The sequence below is a fragment of the Elaeis guineensis genome, chromosome 7, assembly GCF_000442705.2.
Source record: "Elaeis guineensis isolate ETL-2024a chromosome 7, EG11, whole genome shotgun sequence".
NCBI classification, from domain to species: Eukaryota; Viridiplantae; Streptophyta; class Magnoliopsida; order Arecales; family Arecaceae; genus Elaeis; species Elaeis guineensis.
The window spans coordinates 80,741,128-80,757,791 of NC_025999.2; the positions used below are offsets into that span (position 1 = coordinate 80,741,128).

General features: G+C 35.9%; 2 protein-coding genes across 2 annotated transcripts; both read right to left on the reverse strand.

Moving 5' to 3' along the window:
• Nucleotides 1-1,418: 1,418 nt before the first annotated feature.
• On the reverse strand, nucleotides 1,419-5,096 carry LOC105048876 (ras-related protein RABA5e). The gene is made up of 2 exons (XM_073261224.1): nucleotides 4,568-5,096; nucleotides 1,419-1,966 (listed from the first exon to the last, which is right to left on the reverse strand). Exons 1-2 carry the CDS (start codon nucleotides 4,893-4,895, stop codon nucleotides 1,650-1,652), a joined length of 645 nt encoding a protein of 214 aa, XP_073117325.1. The 5' UTR covers nucleotides 4,896-5,096; the 3' UTR covers nucleotides 1,419-1,649.
• A 1,116-nt stretch (nucleotides 5,097-6,212) lies between these two features.
• LOC105048898 (asparagine--tRNA ligase, cytoplasmic 2) lies at nucleotides 6,213-14,325 on the reverse strand. The gene is made up of 8 exons (XM_073261223.1): nucleotides 13,586-14,325; nucleotides 12,863-13,099; nucleotides 10,409-10,987; nucleotides 7,422-7,607; nucleotides 7,284-7,342; nucleotides 7,007-7,136; nucleotides 6,868-6,926; nucleotides 6,213-6,605 (listed from the first exon to the last, which is right to left on the reverse strand). The coding sequence occupies exons 1-8, from the start codon at nucleotides 13,997-13,999 to the stop codon at nucleotides 6,422-6,424; spliced, it is 1,848 nt and encodes a 615-aa protein (XP_073117324.1). The 5' UTR covers nucleotides 14,000-14,325; the 3' UTR covers nucleotides 6,213-6,421.
• Between the last annotated feature and the right edge of the window lie 2,339 nt (nucleotides 14,326-16,664).

Consider the following 16,664-nt stretch of genomic DNA (forward strand, 5'->3'; position numbering starts at 1 on the left):
AATCCACGTAGGGAGAAGAGGAGTTGATAGAAGTGAAATACAGGAAAATGGAGGACTACGTGAACATAGATTAATATATATATATATATATATATATATATATATAACATCAACTTTAATATCGTATTTTGCACAAGCCAGCGGATATCTCATCATGAAATGATCTGTTAAACATGACTGCATCCATTACACAAACAACCCCCCCCCCCCCCCCCCCAACAACAACACCAAAAAAGGAAAAAAAAAGAAAAGAAAAAGGGAGACTGCATCCATTACGATCCGTGAAATGGAATATTAAAAAAAAAACTTTAGTCATAAATAAATAAATAATACATACATACACACACACATATATATATATATATATATATATATATATATACACACGTACGTACGCGTATGTGTGTGTATATATATACATACATATATACACACACATATATACATATATATACATATATTTATACATATACATATATACACACACATATACATATATACGTACGTACATATATACACACACACACATACACATATTAAAAGATCTAACATCAGGCCTTACAGATTTAGCCAATATGTTCCGACAGCAGGGTCTACGTACGCGATCGAACACAACGGTGCCCATCGAGGTGGTAGTAAATGTCGGCCCTCTTATCTTGGGCACTATAAATTAATAAACTGGGACATATCAGTAAATACATTATATTTATATCAACCGGTGTTTCGCAATCACTTGTTTTTCTTAAATTGATATTTGAATAACTAAATATTGATTTTGTATTCTTAATCTCGGAATTTCAATGTTTGCTGGGATTCCAAAATTGATCAATATCTCAAAAAAAATCTTGGTTCGCTCTTTTTTTTTTTTTTTTTTAATTTTTTATTTTCCCATTTACCATAACGGCTCGGATAAACCAAGGTCTCCAAGTATCTTGATCTGAGCCACTTATCAGGATAACTGATATATCAAGATTTTAAAACCTTAAAGCCACAAACTGGTTATATCATCTAGAGGTTTCAAAAGTGAAAACCTACAAGACTATGAAACCTGTTTTGTTTTCAGAGAACAATTAAAATCAACCTGTGACAGAAGAATTTGAAATGATGCCCAAAGCAACCCTAGGAATTAAATAGAGAGGAGGGCAGGAGAGAGTGGGGAGGCGTGTTTAGCACCTCCAAACATTTCAAAAAATCATGGAAGATTTAGGAAACACTTGCTGATTCTTGAATTTGCAAACTTCCCAAGTTAAGAAAGGAACACCACCTTTTTTCCAACATACAAACCTTCCCAGTTGATGAAGAATTTAACCACTAGACTATTGTCCGAGTCTGATGCAGATAAGATTTTATCCTGCAGTGATGCTTGAAACACAGAATAATGGTGAAAGGAACATGCAACATACAACATACTCCAATAATGCAGTTTCATGACATGAACTACTTTATTAAGCCATTACAGTTGCATGTTTTTCTATATGGCACAAAGAATTATCTCCAATAACAACATTTTCTTATTTTATGATTTTGGAGACATATGAATACACTTCCAGAAATGTAACAAACAAAAACTAATTTGGCATATGTAATCTTATAGCCGAACATCATAAAGCCTTAGGCTCCCAAAAGTTGAATAAAACCAACAAGTGTGACTAACAGCAAGAGAATTTCCTAGTTGTCTGCTTTGATTCATCAGTTCCACTGCCAGTAATGCTTACCCGGTTGAGTGATAATTCCGCTTTGTACGAATCTGAGTTTAAGACCTTTCTGCTGACATTATTGTAGATCTCCTTGATAACAATCTCAAAGGCTGTCTTCACATTTGTGGAGTCTAGAGCTGAAGTCTCAATAAAAAACAGCCCTTCTGCTTCCGCAAGGCTTTTACCTTCCTCAACAGACACCTCCCTAATATTTGCCAAATCACATTTATTACCAACCAGCATCCTTGCAACAGTTGTATCTGAATGAGCTGCATTACAGTTCCATACTTAGATTTTAGATGCTTAATCACTAAAAGCACAAGAAATCAAAGCACATAAATATGTTGATATATACTTAAGAAATTGACTCTTGTATACATAAATATGTTGATATATACTTAAGAAATTGACTCTTGTATCTTATGAAGCATAGATGAACGTGAGCAGTTACATGTTAACAGGCTACCAGAAGGAAAATGGACCACCACAGCATAAAAAGTCCTAACTCATATAATCCACATGCTACTCATATAAGCCACATGCTTGTTTCATGTTAACTGGGTTTCAAAAAATAGATTTAATCTTGATTATATGACCAATGTTTTTGGGATTTTAGCATGTCTAGCTTGTAAGTTCCATCACAGCAAATTTCTATGAGGACTTCGTTAATCAGCATCAGCTATGAGGACTTCATCTATCAATTGCTCGTTTACATAGCTACCAATGTGAGATGGATGGAACCATCACAGTAACCATAGTTATTTTGATTGGGTCTGGGAATTTTCTTGGCCCATAGCATTTCCAAAGAGGATTGTTGCGAAATTACAGAAAAAGTGCTGGAATGCCTTTCCTTCTATACTTTAAGGATCAATACACTCATATCCTGATAATAGGCATGACTTCATAGATGATAGGTGGGAGCAAAAAACAGAGAAGTCACTGTTCCAAACTGTGTACATCTGTGTTTGCAACAACACTTCACATTATCAAACTGTATGTCATTATCATTCTGTTTATAAGTTCTTACCAGAATGTCAAATCAAACACTATGTTCAGCAGATTTTTTTTTTTTTTGTTCAGTAGATGTTTTGTTATTCATATGCAGCTAGTCTAACATAGACATGCATGCATATGGAGGTCTCACCATGTTTGAAGCCTGTGTAACCTTCACATGAGAGAGAGAGAGAGAGAGTTGCCTGCATGCTGATTAGCGCATATGGCATATACTTATTGAATCCTTTAAGTATTTATCTGGTCATGCCAAGCATGGTAGAAAACTTCTATGCCAACTGGGGAAAGGGAGACTCCTCATAATGCAAACATATCAAGCAATATTTGAATGATATTAAATGAGAATAGTAGGTGATGTTTGAAAGGGATGAAGAAAATTAGCAGGAAATGTATAAAGGAACACAAAAATATATGAAATATGAACTTGTGAGAGTTATAATTAAGAGGATCTCACTAACTGAAGAAGGAAGTCTACTGAGGCTTCATAATGGTCATTGACATTACTTAAGACTCTTGAGAAGATATAATAGCAAGGTTCTCAAATTGCATAGGGACTTAGGGAGTATTAGGCATTGACCCCTATCACCAAAATGATCACCAAAATCAAATGCATCCCTATCACCAAAATGATCTAAACAGAGAATAGAAAAAGGTACCCCTTAAAATCAATAGCAGTGGTCCTGGAAGCCAATCTCCAAATTGCGTCCCAACTATGCATTTGAAATAAAAGAAAAAAAGTAATATGTCAAACCTTGGAAAAAGAAATTGTGATCTAGCATCTTACCAAGAAATCCTGTTTTAGATGCTTAGGCCCAAATCCAAAATCATACACCATATAGAAAAGGCAGATCCTTGACATAAATCCATCCGTTCTTATAACAACTGTTAGCTAATTTGCATTTGTCTCCATTTGGTAATATCTGAATTCCTCAAACTAAAATTAAAATAGCCATTAAGAATATTAAGCTAGGCAGATGAAGGACAACCAAACATAAGTTCATCAATCATGAAGGAAGAAAAAATCTAGCAAGTGAACACATTGATACCCACCATTCTCATCACCCAATTTCAGAGTTCATTTCCTTGTTTCAAATTTTCTCCATTCCACTGATTACAATTACAATATTTTTCCTTTTTAGAAAAAGAAAAGCAATGATCTAATTTGAAAAATAATTAATGCAACAAAATAACAGATCCACAAGCATATTTCATCCAAACATACCCAGCACCCAAATTCGAGATTTGCATTTATTCCTCCATTTATCTCATAATTCCTCCACTTCTCCAACGACATCCATCTATAACCACAATTAGAGATCAGTAAGCCCAGTCCAAGAAAAAAAAAGAAAACAAATCCAAAATCCCCCATCAAACATAAACAACAATGAATAGATGCACCACAATCAGCAAATCCAACAGCAACATTCCTATCAACCAAGCTGTCACCTTGTTCTCCTTCCTCAGTCTGTTTTCTTTTCTCTCCATTCCTCCAATCAAAAGATCTAATACTATAATGGAACATCACTACCTCATATAGAATTAGATCATTACCAACATAACCATGAAGCAAGTTGTCACCTTTCTCATGTTCCTCCACTAGGTACACCGTTCTTCATCTTCCTAACTAATCTTGGAAACACGCCCGTGACCATCAATCTAACAAAATCGCAGAACAATGCAAAAAGAAGCAAAGAAAGAAAGAAAGGAAAAACACAGATCTACCATAATTACGCATCGATTCCTAATTTAACAATAAATTCCTCTAAGAAAAAGTCGTAGACTTAGTAGTAGTAGGAGGAGGAACTGAAACTAGGTAGAGATAAGAAGAGAGGGGAAGCATAGCCAAAAGAGCAGCATACTGTTGAGCTCGTGGAGCCAGCGGGAGATGGAGTCGAAGGTGGAGCGGCGGGAGATGTCGTAAACGACGAGGGCACCGAATGCGCCGCGGTAGTAGGCGGAGGTGACGGCGCGGAATCTCTCCTGGCCGGCGGTGTCCCAGATCTGGGCCTTGACCTCCTTGCCGTCGATGTCCAGGGTCTGGGTCTGGAACTCCACCCCGATGGTGGCCTTGGAGTGCAGGTCGAACTCGTCCAGCGTGTACCGCGACAGCAGGTTCGACTTCCCCACCGCCGAGTCCCCAATTATCACCACCTTGAACAAATACTCCTCCTCCGCATCCGATGACATTCTCTATGCTCTCAATTCCCACACCCTCTTTCTCTCTACCTCCCTTCCTCTCTCTCTCTCTCTCTCTCTCTCTCTCTCTGTGTACTAATATTCTAGTAGCAGGCTATTTGGGTTGGTGCTGTTCTTTCTTCACTTTCTTTGATGGATTGATGGATATGGACTTCCCTGAGAAGACTTTGGGGGCAGCGAGACACGGGTCAAGATAGTGGAAGTCAGGCCTTTCTTACATCTTTGTTGGTCTATTTTTTATTTTTGGGCGGGGGACAGGCTTTAAGGAAAGTGGGTGTGGACACACTATGACCAAACAAAAGGCTACCCACCAACCCACCACGGCTGCACAGTTTGTACAGAAGTGGTGACTGGCACGCTCGTTCATCCGTCGCTTTTGATATCAGCCGAGCAGAATGTAGTTGGCAAACAGGAGAGGAACCCAACTATTTGATTGGATGCACTTGGACTCCAGCTGACGTTCGCTTACTCCTTGTATATTTTATCAAAATAATAATAATAATATAATAGTAATAACAATAAACACTATTTGCTTTACTTAAGAATATGAACATGTTATTACTTTGCCTATATGGCACTTACCCATTTGTCATAGAAACAAGAATTGAGAAATGTGAATGGCCATCCATGGAGAGAGCACCACATGCAACATTAGAACTAGTACCGTATGACGGTTAATAAGTGGTATATATTGAAATCCCATAATCTTCTCCATGTTGGGTTATGACGAGCAGGCCATTTAATTATTTTGGAGCTTGAAAATGAGATACCCCACATCGCATGCATGATGAGGGTTAGGAATATTGCACATGGCAAGGAGAATTTTGAGACTTGTGGGGCAGAGTGAATGAACATGCCCATATGATCATGCCACATGCTTGGAAAGGTTGGCCGGGAGTCAAGAGATCACCTGCTCGCCAGCCAAAGGGATCCGTCCACATGTTTGGCCAGAGTTGGGAATTTAGATGATGCTGCATTCTTTCAAGACCTTAAGATAATAGAAATAGCCTTGATGTTTCTAGATGTAACTAGCCTAGTTGTTTGTCCTCACACATGGTGATCCATCCAAGTTGATGATCAAGATTGTTCGTTAAAATGTGCATATCTCCGAATGCACAAGAACCAAAATTCAAGTAGATCCGATGGTTATTACCGTAGATTCAGATGAACATGTTATTCTGTCGGTGAAAGATCCATACACAGTCATAAGCCTCTGAAGTGTTTCACACTTCTTTCTAAACGCTTTGAACAATATTAGATCACAATGAATAACGTGTCATCTATATGGGAGACTTCTAAGAACTAACTTATATGTATTTAGAAACAAATACTTTATATCCAAGCTTCTGCATTTTGTATAGAAGAAATTACATGTAACAATGTGGAAAGTGTGATCTCCATCACAAGCGACCAATACAATACCAGCAATTTTTTGGAGAATAATACAAACAATTTTTATGAAATACATGATTCATGAATATACTGTGCTTTCTCTCATCATCAGGTAAGCAAGAAGTTTATGCATTTGCAGAGCCATGGGTTCTGGGGAATGCTATTGTGTCTCTAATGTCATCAAGGCCAGTGGCAAACATAACCATTTTCTCAAACACGAGGCTGAAACCTGAGTGCTTGACAGTACCATGTCTTCGAAGATCCAGATACCAATCATACTGTTCTTGAGGTAGGCCAAGCTCCTGGATCCTGTAACAATATTTGAGGGTGGGCCCCTTGTAAGTTGGAGTATCAACTAAAAGCTCATTGACCAGAAAGCATTAGCAAAAGAAGAAAGACAGACAGCATAAAGATTGCTTGTTAACTGGGATCATGGAATGAGGATCGGTTTGCCCAATTACTTATATTTTCAACATAACAGAGTCCAAAGTTAATTGTCTGAGATATAACTATTCTTAGCTCAAATCAGAGACAAAATCAAGCATAATAAGATACAAATATGACTGAATACCTCTTAGTGATCATATCAATGCGCTCCTCCATTTGGCTTCCCCTAAGCAGAACTCCAGCCTGTGGATGAAAATCCAGTTCAGTGACTCAAAACATTAGCAGTGCAGCTATCAAAAGCTTAATGCAGAACTAAAATTTACCTTCGGCACAATGATATCAAAAGAAGAAACTGTTTTCCCATCATCTCTGACATGCATATAAAATGGCTTAACTTCTTTTGGATGCTTATATATAATTACTGGCCTTTTGTAGATCTTATCAGCCAAATAACTGCCAGCATTGCAAACAAATAACAGAGGAATGTTGACATCATGGAAAAGGCACAATAATGTAATAAGGATTAATTGCATCTGCAACCATGCAAGCGCAAACTTATAAACTGAATTGAATTTCCTTGTTCTTTAACTGAAAACATACCTCTCATGCTCCTCTGATAGACCCTGTTCTACTTTAGTTTCAAAGGTCTGATCCTTTACCTGTTCATCAATTTCTATTGTTATGGATTCTCAATTAAACAGTTGCATGGATTCTGACAAAAAGTATTCTTTAAGACACCTGCTTTAGAATCTCCAATGCTTCTGCATAAGTAATTCTAGCAAAAGAACTTGATCCCACTGATTTAAGGCGATCAATGCAGTCCTTGTCCATATGTTTTGACAAAAATTTTATGTCCTTGGAACAATTTTCCAATATTGATTGACAAAGAAACTTCAAGTAGTCCTCCACACAGTTAATTGCATCCTGGAAGCATTGTTACATAAACTTTCATATAAAAAAAATTTAAAATTTCTAGACATATATTAAAGGATAGTCAGAAGTGGAGGATAAAATTCAAATTCTAGCAAAACATATTTTTTCCTCTTAATAGATTTGTGATATTTATCATCTAAACTGGTAATCAAAGGTAATTTGGTACCAATAATGAGCAACATATTGTGAAATATTGGTACTATGAGAATGGAAAGGCTTGATATACATTGTGTTGACCCCTTCCCCAACAGCTTAAGCTTTTGGAATGTAGTGGTTTGTTAATACTTAAAAGGTACTAAACCAATGAAAAACATGATTCAAGTTTAAGGAAGAAATGATGTGAGAAACATTGGTCGAGGGGACAATGGAACCCATTAATGACTGGTGAACTCCTAAGAATATAAGAAAGATTTTGCACCGAAAATCCTGGCACAAACCAAGTGTAAGGACAAAAAGATAATGCTTACATTTGTGATGCATTCACTACCTTACAGAATCATCCCAATAGACAAGCATTTAGAACTCAACAATTATGCCGGTTAACTGCCTCAGAGTTTCATAATAACAATAGTTAAATAAAATCACCAAGCCAACAAATGCATTGCATCATGTGAGCAGAACTAAAAGCACATAATTCTGAGAATACAATTGTTGTTTTTGGACCACTAGATCTACAGGCAACCAAAAACATCACGAAAGAAAAGGGAAAAATTAGAATAATCACTATAGTTGATAAATTTTTTAAGCGAAAATGGCACAGATTCCACAGTTCCTTTAATCATCAATAATACTTTCAAAAACCATGAGCTTTTTGCTTGCATGTTGTTCTGGAAAAATTGCTGATAAAAGAATGATGGCAGGCATATGAATTCTACCTTCGATCTAAGTAGTGACAGATATCTAACTATGCTGCAGGACTAGCATGAGTAAATGTGAATAAGGTGAGATAGGCTCAGTAGACAATAGCTTCATCTCTAGATGCATCATGGGAGGAGCAGATAACATATTGAAGGGGAAGGTCAAAGAAAGTAGAGTTGATTTTGAAATGAAACTGATATAAGTTCAAATGTTGTACCAAGGAAATGTGGATTGAGGTAGAGGGGCTTCTTTCAAAGCAAGGTACTCAAAGGCGAAAGGCGGCCTTAAGGCGCGTGGGGGATCTGGCGCCTTGAGGTGAGAAGCGCTAGAAAAGCACTCGCCCGAGTGAAGTAAGGCACTAAAATTGGAGAAAAAAATAAAAAATATGATATCTAAATAAATAACAACTAGAGATAACTATTGTAAAATGAATTACCATATAATTAATAATTCAAGTATAAAACATATATAAAACAGTAAAATGCTCAACTAATTCAAGATAAAGTATATGATAACAAACTATAAGCAGCTCTAAATTCATAAATAAAATAGAAAATATAGCAAGCCCTAAAGTTCATCAATGGAGTCTCATAAATAAAAAAAAAACATAAACAGCCCTAAAGTGGAATCATATAAATGAAATAAAAAAGATAAACAGTCCTAAAGCCTAAAGTTCCTCAATGAAATTATCAAATTCAGTTCCACTTCCATAGTTGTCATCACTTTCATCTTCTCCTCGTCCATTGGATTTATATCCTTCAACATCTTCTTCTGTTACCTCCTATTAGTAATAGAGCTAAAAAGTTAAGTGAGTGGCCTTTTAGATTTTTTTTTACACTTTTCAGCCATTAAAAAAAAAGTAATCATAGAATTCACTGAGGCGCCAAAGGCATGCGCCTAAGTGAAGGAGCATCTCCTGAAGCATTAAGAAGTGATGACCCCTTCTGACGCCTCGCCTGAGCGCCTGAGGTGCGCCTTTTGGCGCCTTTGACATCATTGTTTCAAAGTAAATATTTGCAAGATAAATTTTATAAGTGTTTCAATAATTTATTTAACATTTCATTGTGTTTGAAGAGGTACAAACCAAAACAAAGAGTTGGAAGCTACCTAGACCATTTTGTTGATGTGATATGGTGAATGACCTCCCTTCAACACATTTTGTAATAGCATAAACAAAGCACATGAACTGAATCAACTATCAGGTTGGAAAAATGGTTTAAGCAGATCAGGTCAATGCATTATATTGGTAACTACATTCCTTTCAATAAAACAGAACATCAGCCTAATGTGCTCAGGTTAATACCACACTGGCATGTTACTCTCTTCACTGAAGCAGCAAAAACAAATGCACTTGGTTATGGTGTAATTGTTTACCTGGCTAAATCTGGTCAGATAGCTTCTTGTTTGAATTTTTTTGCGAAGCCTAAACCCTGACCATGGTAAAACATCTGGTTAAGTTTTAAGCTAGTGGCTGTAAGTGCTGACAGTCCGGTTAACATTGAGGATTTAGGTTCAAGCAGATCAGATCAGATTTTCAGTGAGATGTCTGTGCTAAGAAAATCATGCAATTATTTTACCAATTAATTTATATTTCCAGCACCTGTAATATTTTTTTTTCTATTTTTTAATTTTCTTCTCATGAAGTTGACACACTGAAGGAAACTTATTCCAGAGCAAGAACTGTGATCTTTACTCTGAGTTGCTATAAATAGATGAACTGTCCAGTTGTGAACCTAAGCTATTGATCCTTCAGCCTTTCTTTCTTTCTTTCTTACTTTTGTTCTTCCCCCCCCTTTTTTTTCATTTATCCAATGTCTGCATGTATGTTGTAAAGAACTTTTATCCTGATATCCAAGTCAACTCAAAAAGTATTTGGAAATAACAAAGGGATGACTAAGATGCAAAGTAGTATGCATAACACAACATGCACCTACCTCTAGTTCCGCAAAAGCCAGTTCAACCTCAACCATCCACATTTCTGCCAAGTGCCTTGGAGACTGAGAATCATCTGCTTGAAATACTGGTCCGAATGTGTAAACACTACTGAGTGCGCATGCATAACTTTCAAGGTGAAGTCTTGTTGACAATGAGAGAAATGCTGGACGAGAAAAGAAATCATTCGTGAAATTAACTCCTTCAACTCTTAATGAGGTTGATTTTTGTCTCTTTTCCAGCTGTAGAGCTAGCTTATTAGCCTTCTGAAGATCTCGCTGTGCATCAAGTAGAGCTTCTCTATTGCTGTCACTTCTTTTCAGCTCTTCAATTCTACTGCTTTTCTCCCTTATTGCAGCCTTGACTACTTCAAGGTTGATGCCTTCATGATCATCTGTTGTCATTAACTTTTCCCTATCATCTGATTTGCTGAAAAGAGTTGTAACATGAAACATCTTGCCACAGACTCTTGAATCTGTAGTTGTGATAATGGGCATGTGAACATATAAGAATCCATTGTTCTGGAAGAACCTATGAGTACCGTAAGATAGGATATTACGGATGCGAGTGACAGATGCTACCTGCATTATTAAAACCACCAATCAGAGAGCCAAAGGTTATATGCATATGCAGTTCCTTGGCCGCCCCCCCCCCCTCCTACTTTAAATGCACAGATTGCTAGTCTAGCTGTGACAAAGAAAGAACATTGATTTGTTATGTTCAATAATGAAATCAATTACCTTCAGCATGAATGATATAACAGCTTAAACTATCAGAAAAAAACCCATTTTCATATCTTTCCTCAAAAAAAATTATTCGAACATGTCCTGGTTTAAATGCATAAATAGATGTGATGATACAATATAAAAGCAGAAAGTTTTGGAGGCCTTATTATTTTTTGGAAATCCTCAAAGAAATCTCCTCTATATCACATTTTATATTCAGACTTGAACAGTATTCTATATTCCAGGATATTTTGTGTTTGTTTCCTAATTGTGTTAATTTATGGAGCAGGTTCTATCTATTTGGTAAATGTAAACTAGATCTCTGAAGTTAGCATGATTAAGCTGTCAAAATATAAAGAGTGCTCATACTAGACATTACACTTAGAGTGGCCCCTCGAAGAAACATATGAATTATGTTTTGTATCAATGCTGATAGCACCCATCATGGGTAGATATATGTACCCCTTGGCTTTGTCTATGGACCTAATTTCAGAGAGGCAATTCATTCAAGAACATTAGATTGCTTCCTTTGGAAACATAGTTGATGCACTAGAAGCACATATACAGATACACTTCAACCATGGTGGCCTGTGGATCATGTGCATTCAAGTTAGACTGACTAACTACTTAAAATGGAAAAACTAAAATTAAAATCTTTCTTGCTTTTTTTTTTTTAAAATTAAAAAAAAAGGAGCAAAGAGAATGGATGGATGGATGGATGTTATCAAACAAGGCCATCTCAAAGAGACTAAGAATAAGAGATCATCTCACAAAGTGATGGCATGTTGGTATAGCTAGTGCGGTAATTTCAGAAAAACCAAGTATTAATTGACAAGTGAAAAGGGTGCTTTCATTCAGCATATGAATTTCCACCTTGATTATAAAACTTTAGGAGCAAGTACTCCAATGAGTGCAAGAATTAATTACCTCATTAGGGATAACATAAGTACTTTCATGAAACTCAATCCATCACATACAAAGATTGAAAAGCATACATATGCAGACAACATTGTCTTTAAGTGCTATAATTGGAAGCTACTCTTACTAACACCCCTCTTTTTATAATGGGAATATAGCAACCACTAGTCAAAATTAAAGATGATCAAACTTTGCCATGAGAAAGGCAAACTAGCTATATAATATGGAAGATGATAGCAACTGCAGCATGAGTAAATTTGGGTTGGTCTACTAAGTAAGAGCTGTTAAAATGCACAAGATCACACATCAAGTGCACTAAAACACCAGAATGCGCCAAAGCAAACAATGAGATGGCAGGTTTGGTGATAATAATAACACTGAGGATTCCAATATTCCATTCACAGGCAAGCTGACATGTCACCAAAATAAATTACTAGGTGAAACATTTAAAATCTAATGCAGGGAGATGCAACTTAACTATCATGATAGACAGACCATATGAATTAAGAAACTGAACCAAGATGTGCATGTACAGAAGCCAGATGCAAACCCCTTATACAATTTTCAAGTGAAGGCCCATTCAAAGAAAAAGAAAGAGAATGCAGCAAGACATCCACATGCCATCTGATCTTGTAAAGTAGAATGAAACTTAAAAACTTACTTCTTGGCTTCCTGATCTGACTAGTTATATAATTTGGTAAAGATATTTTTGACAAAATGATAGCGTTAGAGCCCCAATGTCACTCATGGTTATAGAACCCAAAAGTGAAAAAACTATCAAATGCATGTTTTGAAGCTTGAAATTCAACTTACAATACTTGTACGAGGACGAAGGTGGGGATAAGCTCTGAGAAACTCTAAAGAAGACTTTCTATCTGCTAGTGGATATTTCTTTAGATCAACAATCCCAACATGTAGAATCTTCTCTACTTTAAGTTGTACAACGTGCTTGCGTGGCAATGGTATCTTCTCTAACACACCTTCGACCAAGACAGAAGTTCCAATAGACATCACTTGGCCAGGAAGAGACATGGAGGAGTCCACTGCTATCTGAAAAATGTTGCAGCCCAGGTCAATGAAAAGCCCCAATAGAGTGAGTTTTGTGTGAAAACGTTTTTTCTTTTTCTTTTTTTTTTTGGTGAAACCAGTATCAACAATTGAAAGCAATCAAGCAAATGCTCAGCATCTATATACTAATATCATGAACCTCGATGGCTTTCCATCATTTAAATCAAAAAAAAATCTATACTAATATTCAGCTAGTATGGTCTATCAGAAATGCAAAGAATTTGAAGACTTTCTTTGCCCATCTTTGAGATGCTACAAGCAATATAGTCTATACAGATATTTCACTAAGGATTTTTATATCATTACTTACCCATTTAAACATACCCAGTCAATCTGTAATAAAAAATTGGATATTACGAATCATGACAAGGTTGATGTCAGGAAAAAAAAATCTTTTTTTTTTTTAAAATTCTGTTGTATAGACATGATATTTTATAAACTGACTAATCGTTTTACCAAAATCCAAACCTGAAGGTCAGCAAGGCAAGACCCATCATTAATCCGCAAGTAAGCAACAACCGGCTCGCTTTTGGCTGGCTCTGCAGCAGGCCTCTGATCAGCAGCTCCATCTTTTACCATCAAAATCCTCTTAATTAATCTGAGGATTGGCACTCGAGTCACCAGGGATTCGCAGCATGTCCCGTCCTGCGCCGCTGTTGGCGCCTCAAGTATTGGCACTCGAGACACCGAAACACCCTTCCCCGCCTTCTCTTTTCGCGATCTAACCCATCCCCCCACCACAACTCTCTCTCCAACCAATCCCAGCCCCTTGTCTTCCCGACACACGATCGACCTCAAGACCACCCTCTTTGAGTACTTGAACCATTCGACCGATTGCTGCTGTTGCCGCGCAGCGACACCTGCGCCCTCTTCGGAAGCCATTTTGTTTCTTTGCGGCGAAAAAGAATGAAATGTGAGAGGAAGTGGAGACACAGAGTATATAAGTAGGAGAAAAGGAAGAGATTGGGCGGGTGGGTTTCGTGCGAGGATATTCGGAGGTGAAGTAGAGAAGGTGTGGAGACATGGTGGGAGGAGGAGGAGGAGAAGAAGAAGAAGAAGAAGAATGCTTCGCTTTGGGAAGCTTTGGCGGGGAAGAGAAGGGATTCTATTTTGCTGCGATCGTGGGAAAGGATAGAAGAAGCGTGGAGGGAAAGGAAGCAGAGGGTTCGAGCTTTGGGTTCGGGTTCGGAATTTCTTCTCTGCTCGGGGTTTCGTGCCGTGGGGATGAAAATTTTAATTTAATCCCTAACTTGCATACTTCTTTACCGGAATATCTCTGCTATTGCAGTACATTTAGGATCGATCTGATCGGAGTAGGGATGGCAAAATTAATCTGACCCCCGATGGGTATACATCCTTTCCGAATCCGATCAAATCCAAAAAATAAAATTTGACTGGGTTTGGGTTCGGATTTGGGTAAAATCCGAAAACTATAGTACGGATATGGGTAGGATATGGATAGTGCTATTTTCTACCCGAACTCGATCCGAATCTATGGATATGAGTAATACCTGAATCCATATCTGAATATATATATATATATATATATATATATATATATATATATATATATATATGTATATGTACATACATATACATACATATACATATACATACATATACATATACATACATATATATATATATATATATATATATATATATATATATATATACATACATATACATATATACACACACATATACACACACACATATATATGGTCTCTCTCTCTTTCTCTCTCTCTCTCTCTATATATATATATATATAATTATATATATATATATATGTATGTATATGTATGCATGCATATATGTATGCATGTATGTGTGTGTGTGTTAGAAGTGTGTATGTGTGTATGTATGTATGTATATATATATATATATAATTGGTAATTCTATTTTTGATTGATAATATGCATAAAATTATTTTATTTTTTTTTTGAGTATAGAATGGACGGGTATGGGTTGGGTATAGGGCAGATATGGATTGGGTATGGGGAAATGGGTTACCCACGAGTATCCCCGAACCCGTTGGGTATGGGGATGGGTATCTCTTTTCTTACCCGATTGAGTATCGGGTAGGGTTTGAGTATAGGGTATTACGTTCGGGTTTGGGGATGGGTAGTATACTACCCGACCCAAACCCTACCCATTGCCATCCCTAGGTTGGAGGTAACCTGATATGAAAAAAATAATTCCACGTCAGATTGATATGAAAAATAAAAAAAATAGATGATAAAAAATATTTGATGGATCAATATTTATTTTTTTTAAAAATAAAATAAATATCATAAAAAAATTAATATTTGATAAATTTTTGAATGATGATAATATATATTTGATAAAAATTATTTTTAATAAAATTGTATATGTAATCATTGAATTTGTTCTGATATCTTTCTAAATTTATTCAATAAAAATTTTTTATTAAAAATTTAAATTAAAGAAGACATTATGCAAAGAGTTATATGATTATAGTCATTATCTAAAAATTAATAGAAAATTATAATATTATTTTAGTATTTAAAAAATTATTTTATGTTGAAAAATATATTTGTAAGTTTGATCATATTTTGATATAGATTTACTTTCAATCAAATGTAGTAATTTTTTTTTAAAATTATTTTTTGTAGTAATTTTTTTCACCAATCAAATATAGTAAAAATTATTTTTTTTTGAAATTATTTTTCTAGATAAATAATCTCTAAAAATTATTAGATTATTCTATAATCTGACATACCTCAACCAAATAAATCCTTAATGAAAAATATTCTTTTCCATAATGCCCCTTATCATGTGAAGTCGGCAAATGTGCACAAAATCATTTTTCCTAGAATGAACCAATAGCTACAACACTAGTTTTTCTTTGACAAAAGACCCTCATTGTCATTTTGTTCTTCCCAAAATGACTTTCTTTTGGGTCAGTATTTCTTTCCATAAGGTTTTCATTTATTTGGGATTGCGCGGGCGTGGGGCTACTACCGGAGGATTTAGAGTTATAAAACCAGTGTTTTGGTTTACAAGACTGCAGTTGCAGCAAGTAACTTTCCAGTATTTATTTTCTCACAATTAGAATCTGAAAATGCTGTTACCTTTTTGATTAGTTATGTAAGTAGGGGTATCCCGTTATCCCTGAAAAGGAGACTTATCACATTCCATAAACATTACCCAAAGTATTATAACCATTATAAATCAAACACAACATCTTGCATTCCAGTGTCTATAACACAGTAACAATCTAATCCAACAAAATTATATAATATAAACTACGATGCTCAAATATATCTATTATTCAAATCCAGCATATCTACCATTCAAATCGGTTATCAGCTATTGAGCATAAAACTATTTCATATTTAAACATAATAATGCCATTTCAATACAATATTTTACTTGTGATAAGATAACAGTTCAATCTAAGCGTGGCTTAATTATAACCATAATGATACAGTTTTTATACAACCATACAAATCTGTATCATACTACATCCAGAGTCACACCACCTCTTCTAGTTCTCCTTAATATGATCTTCTAATCCTTGGCA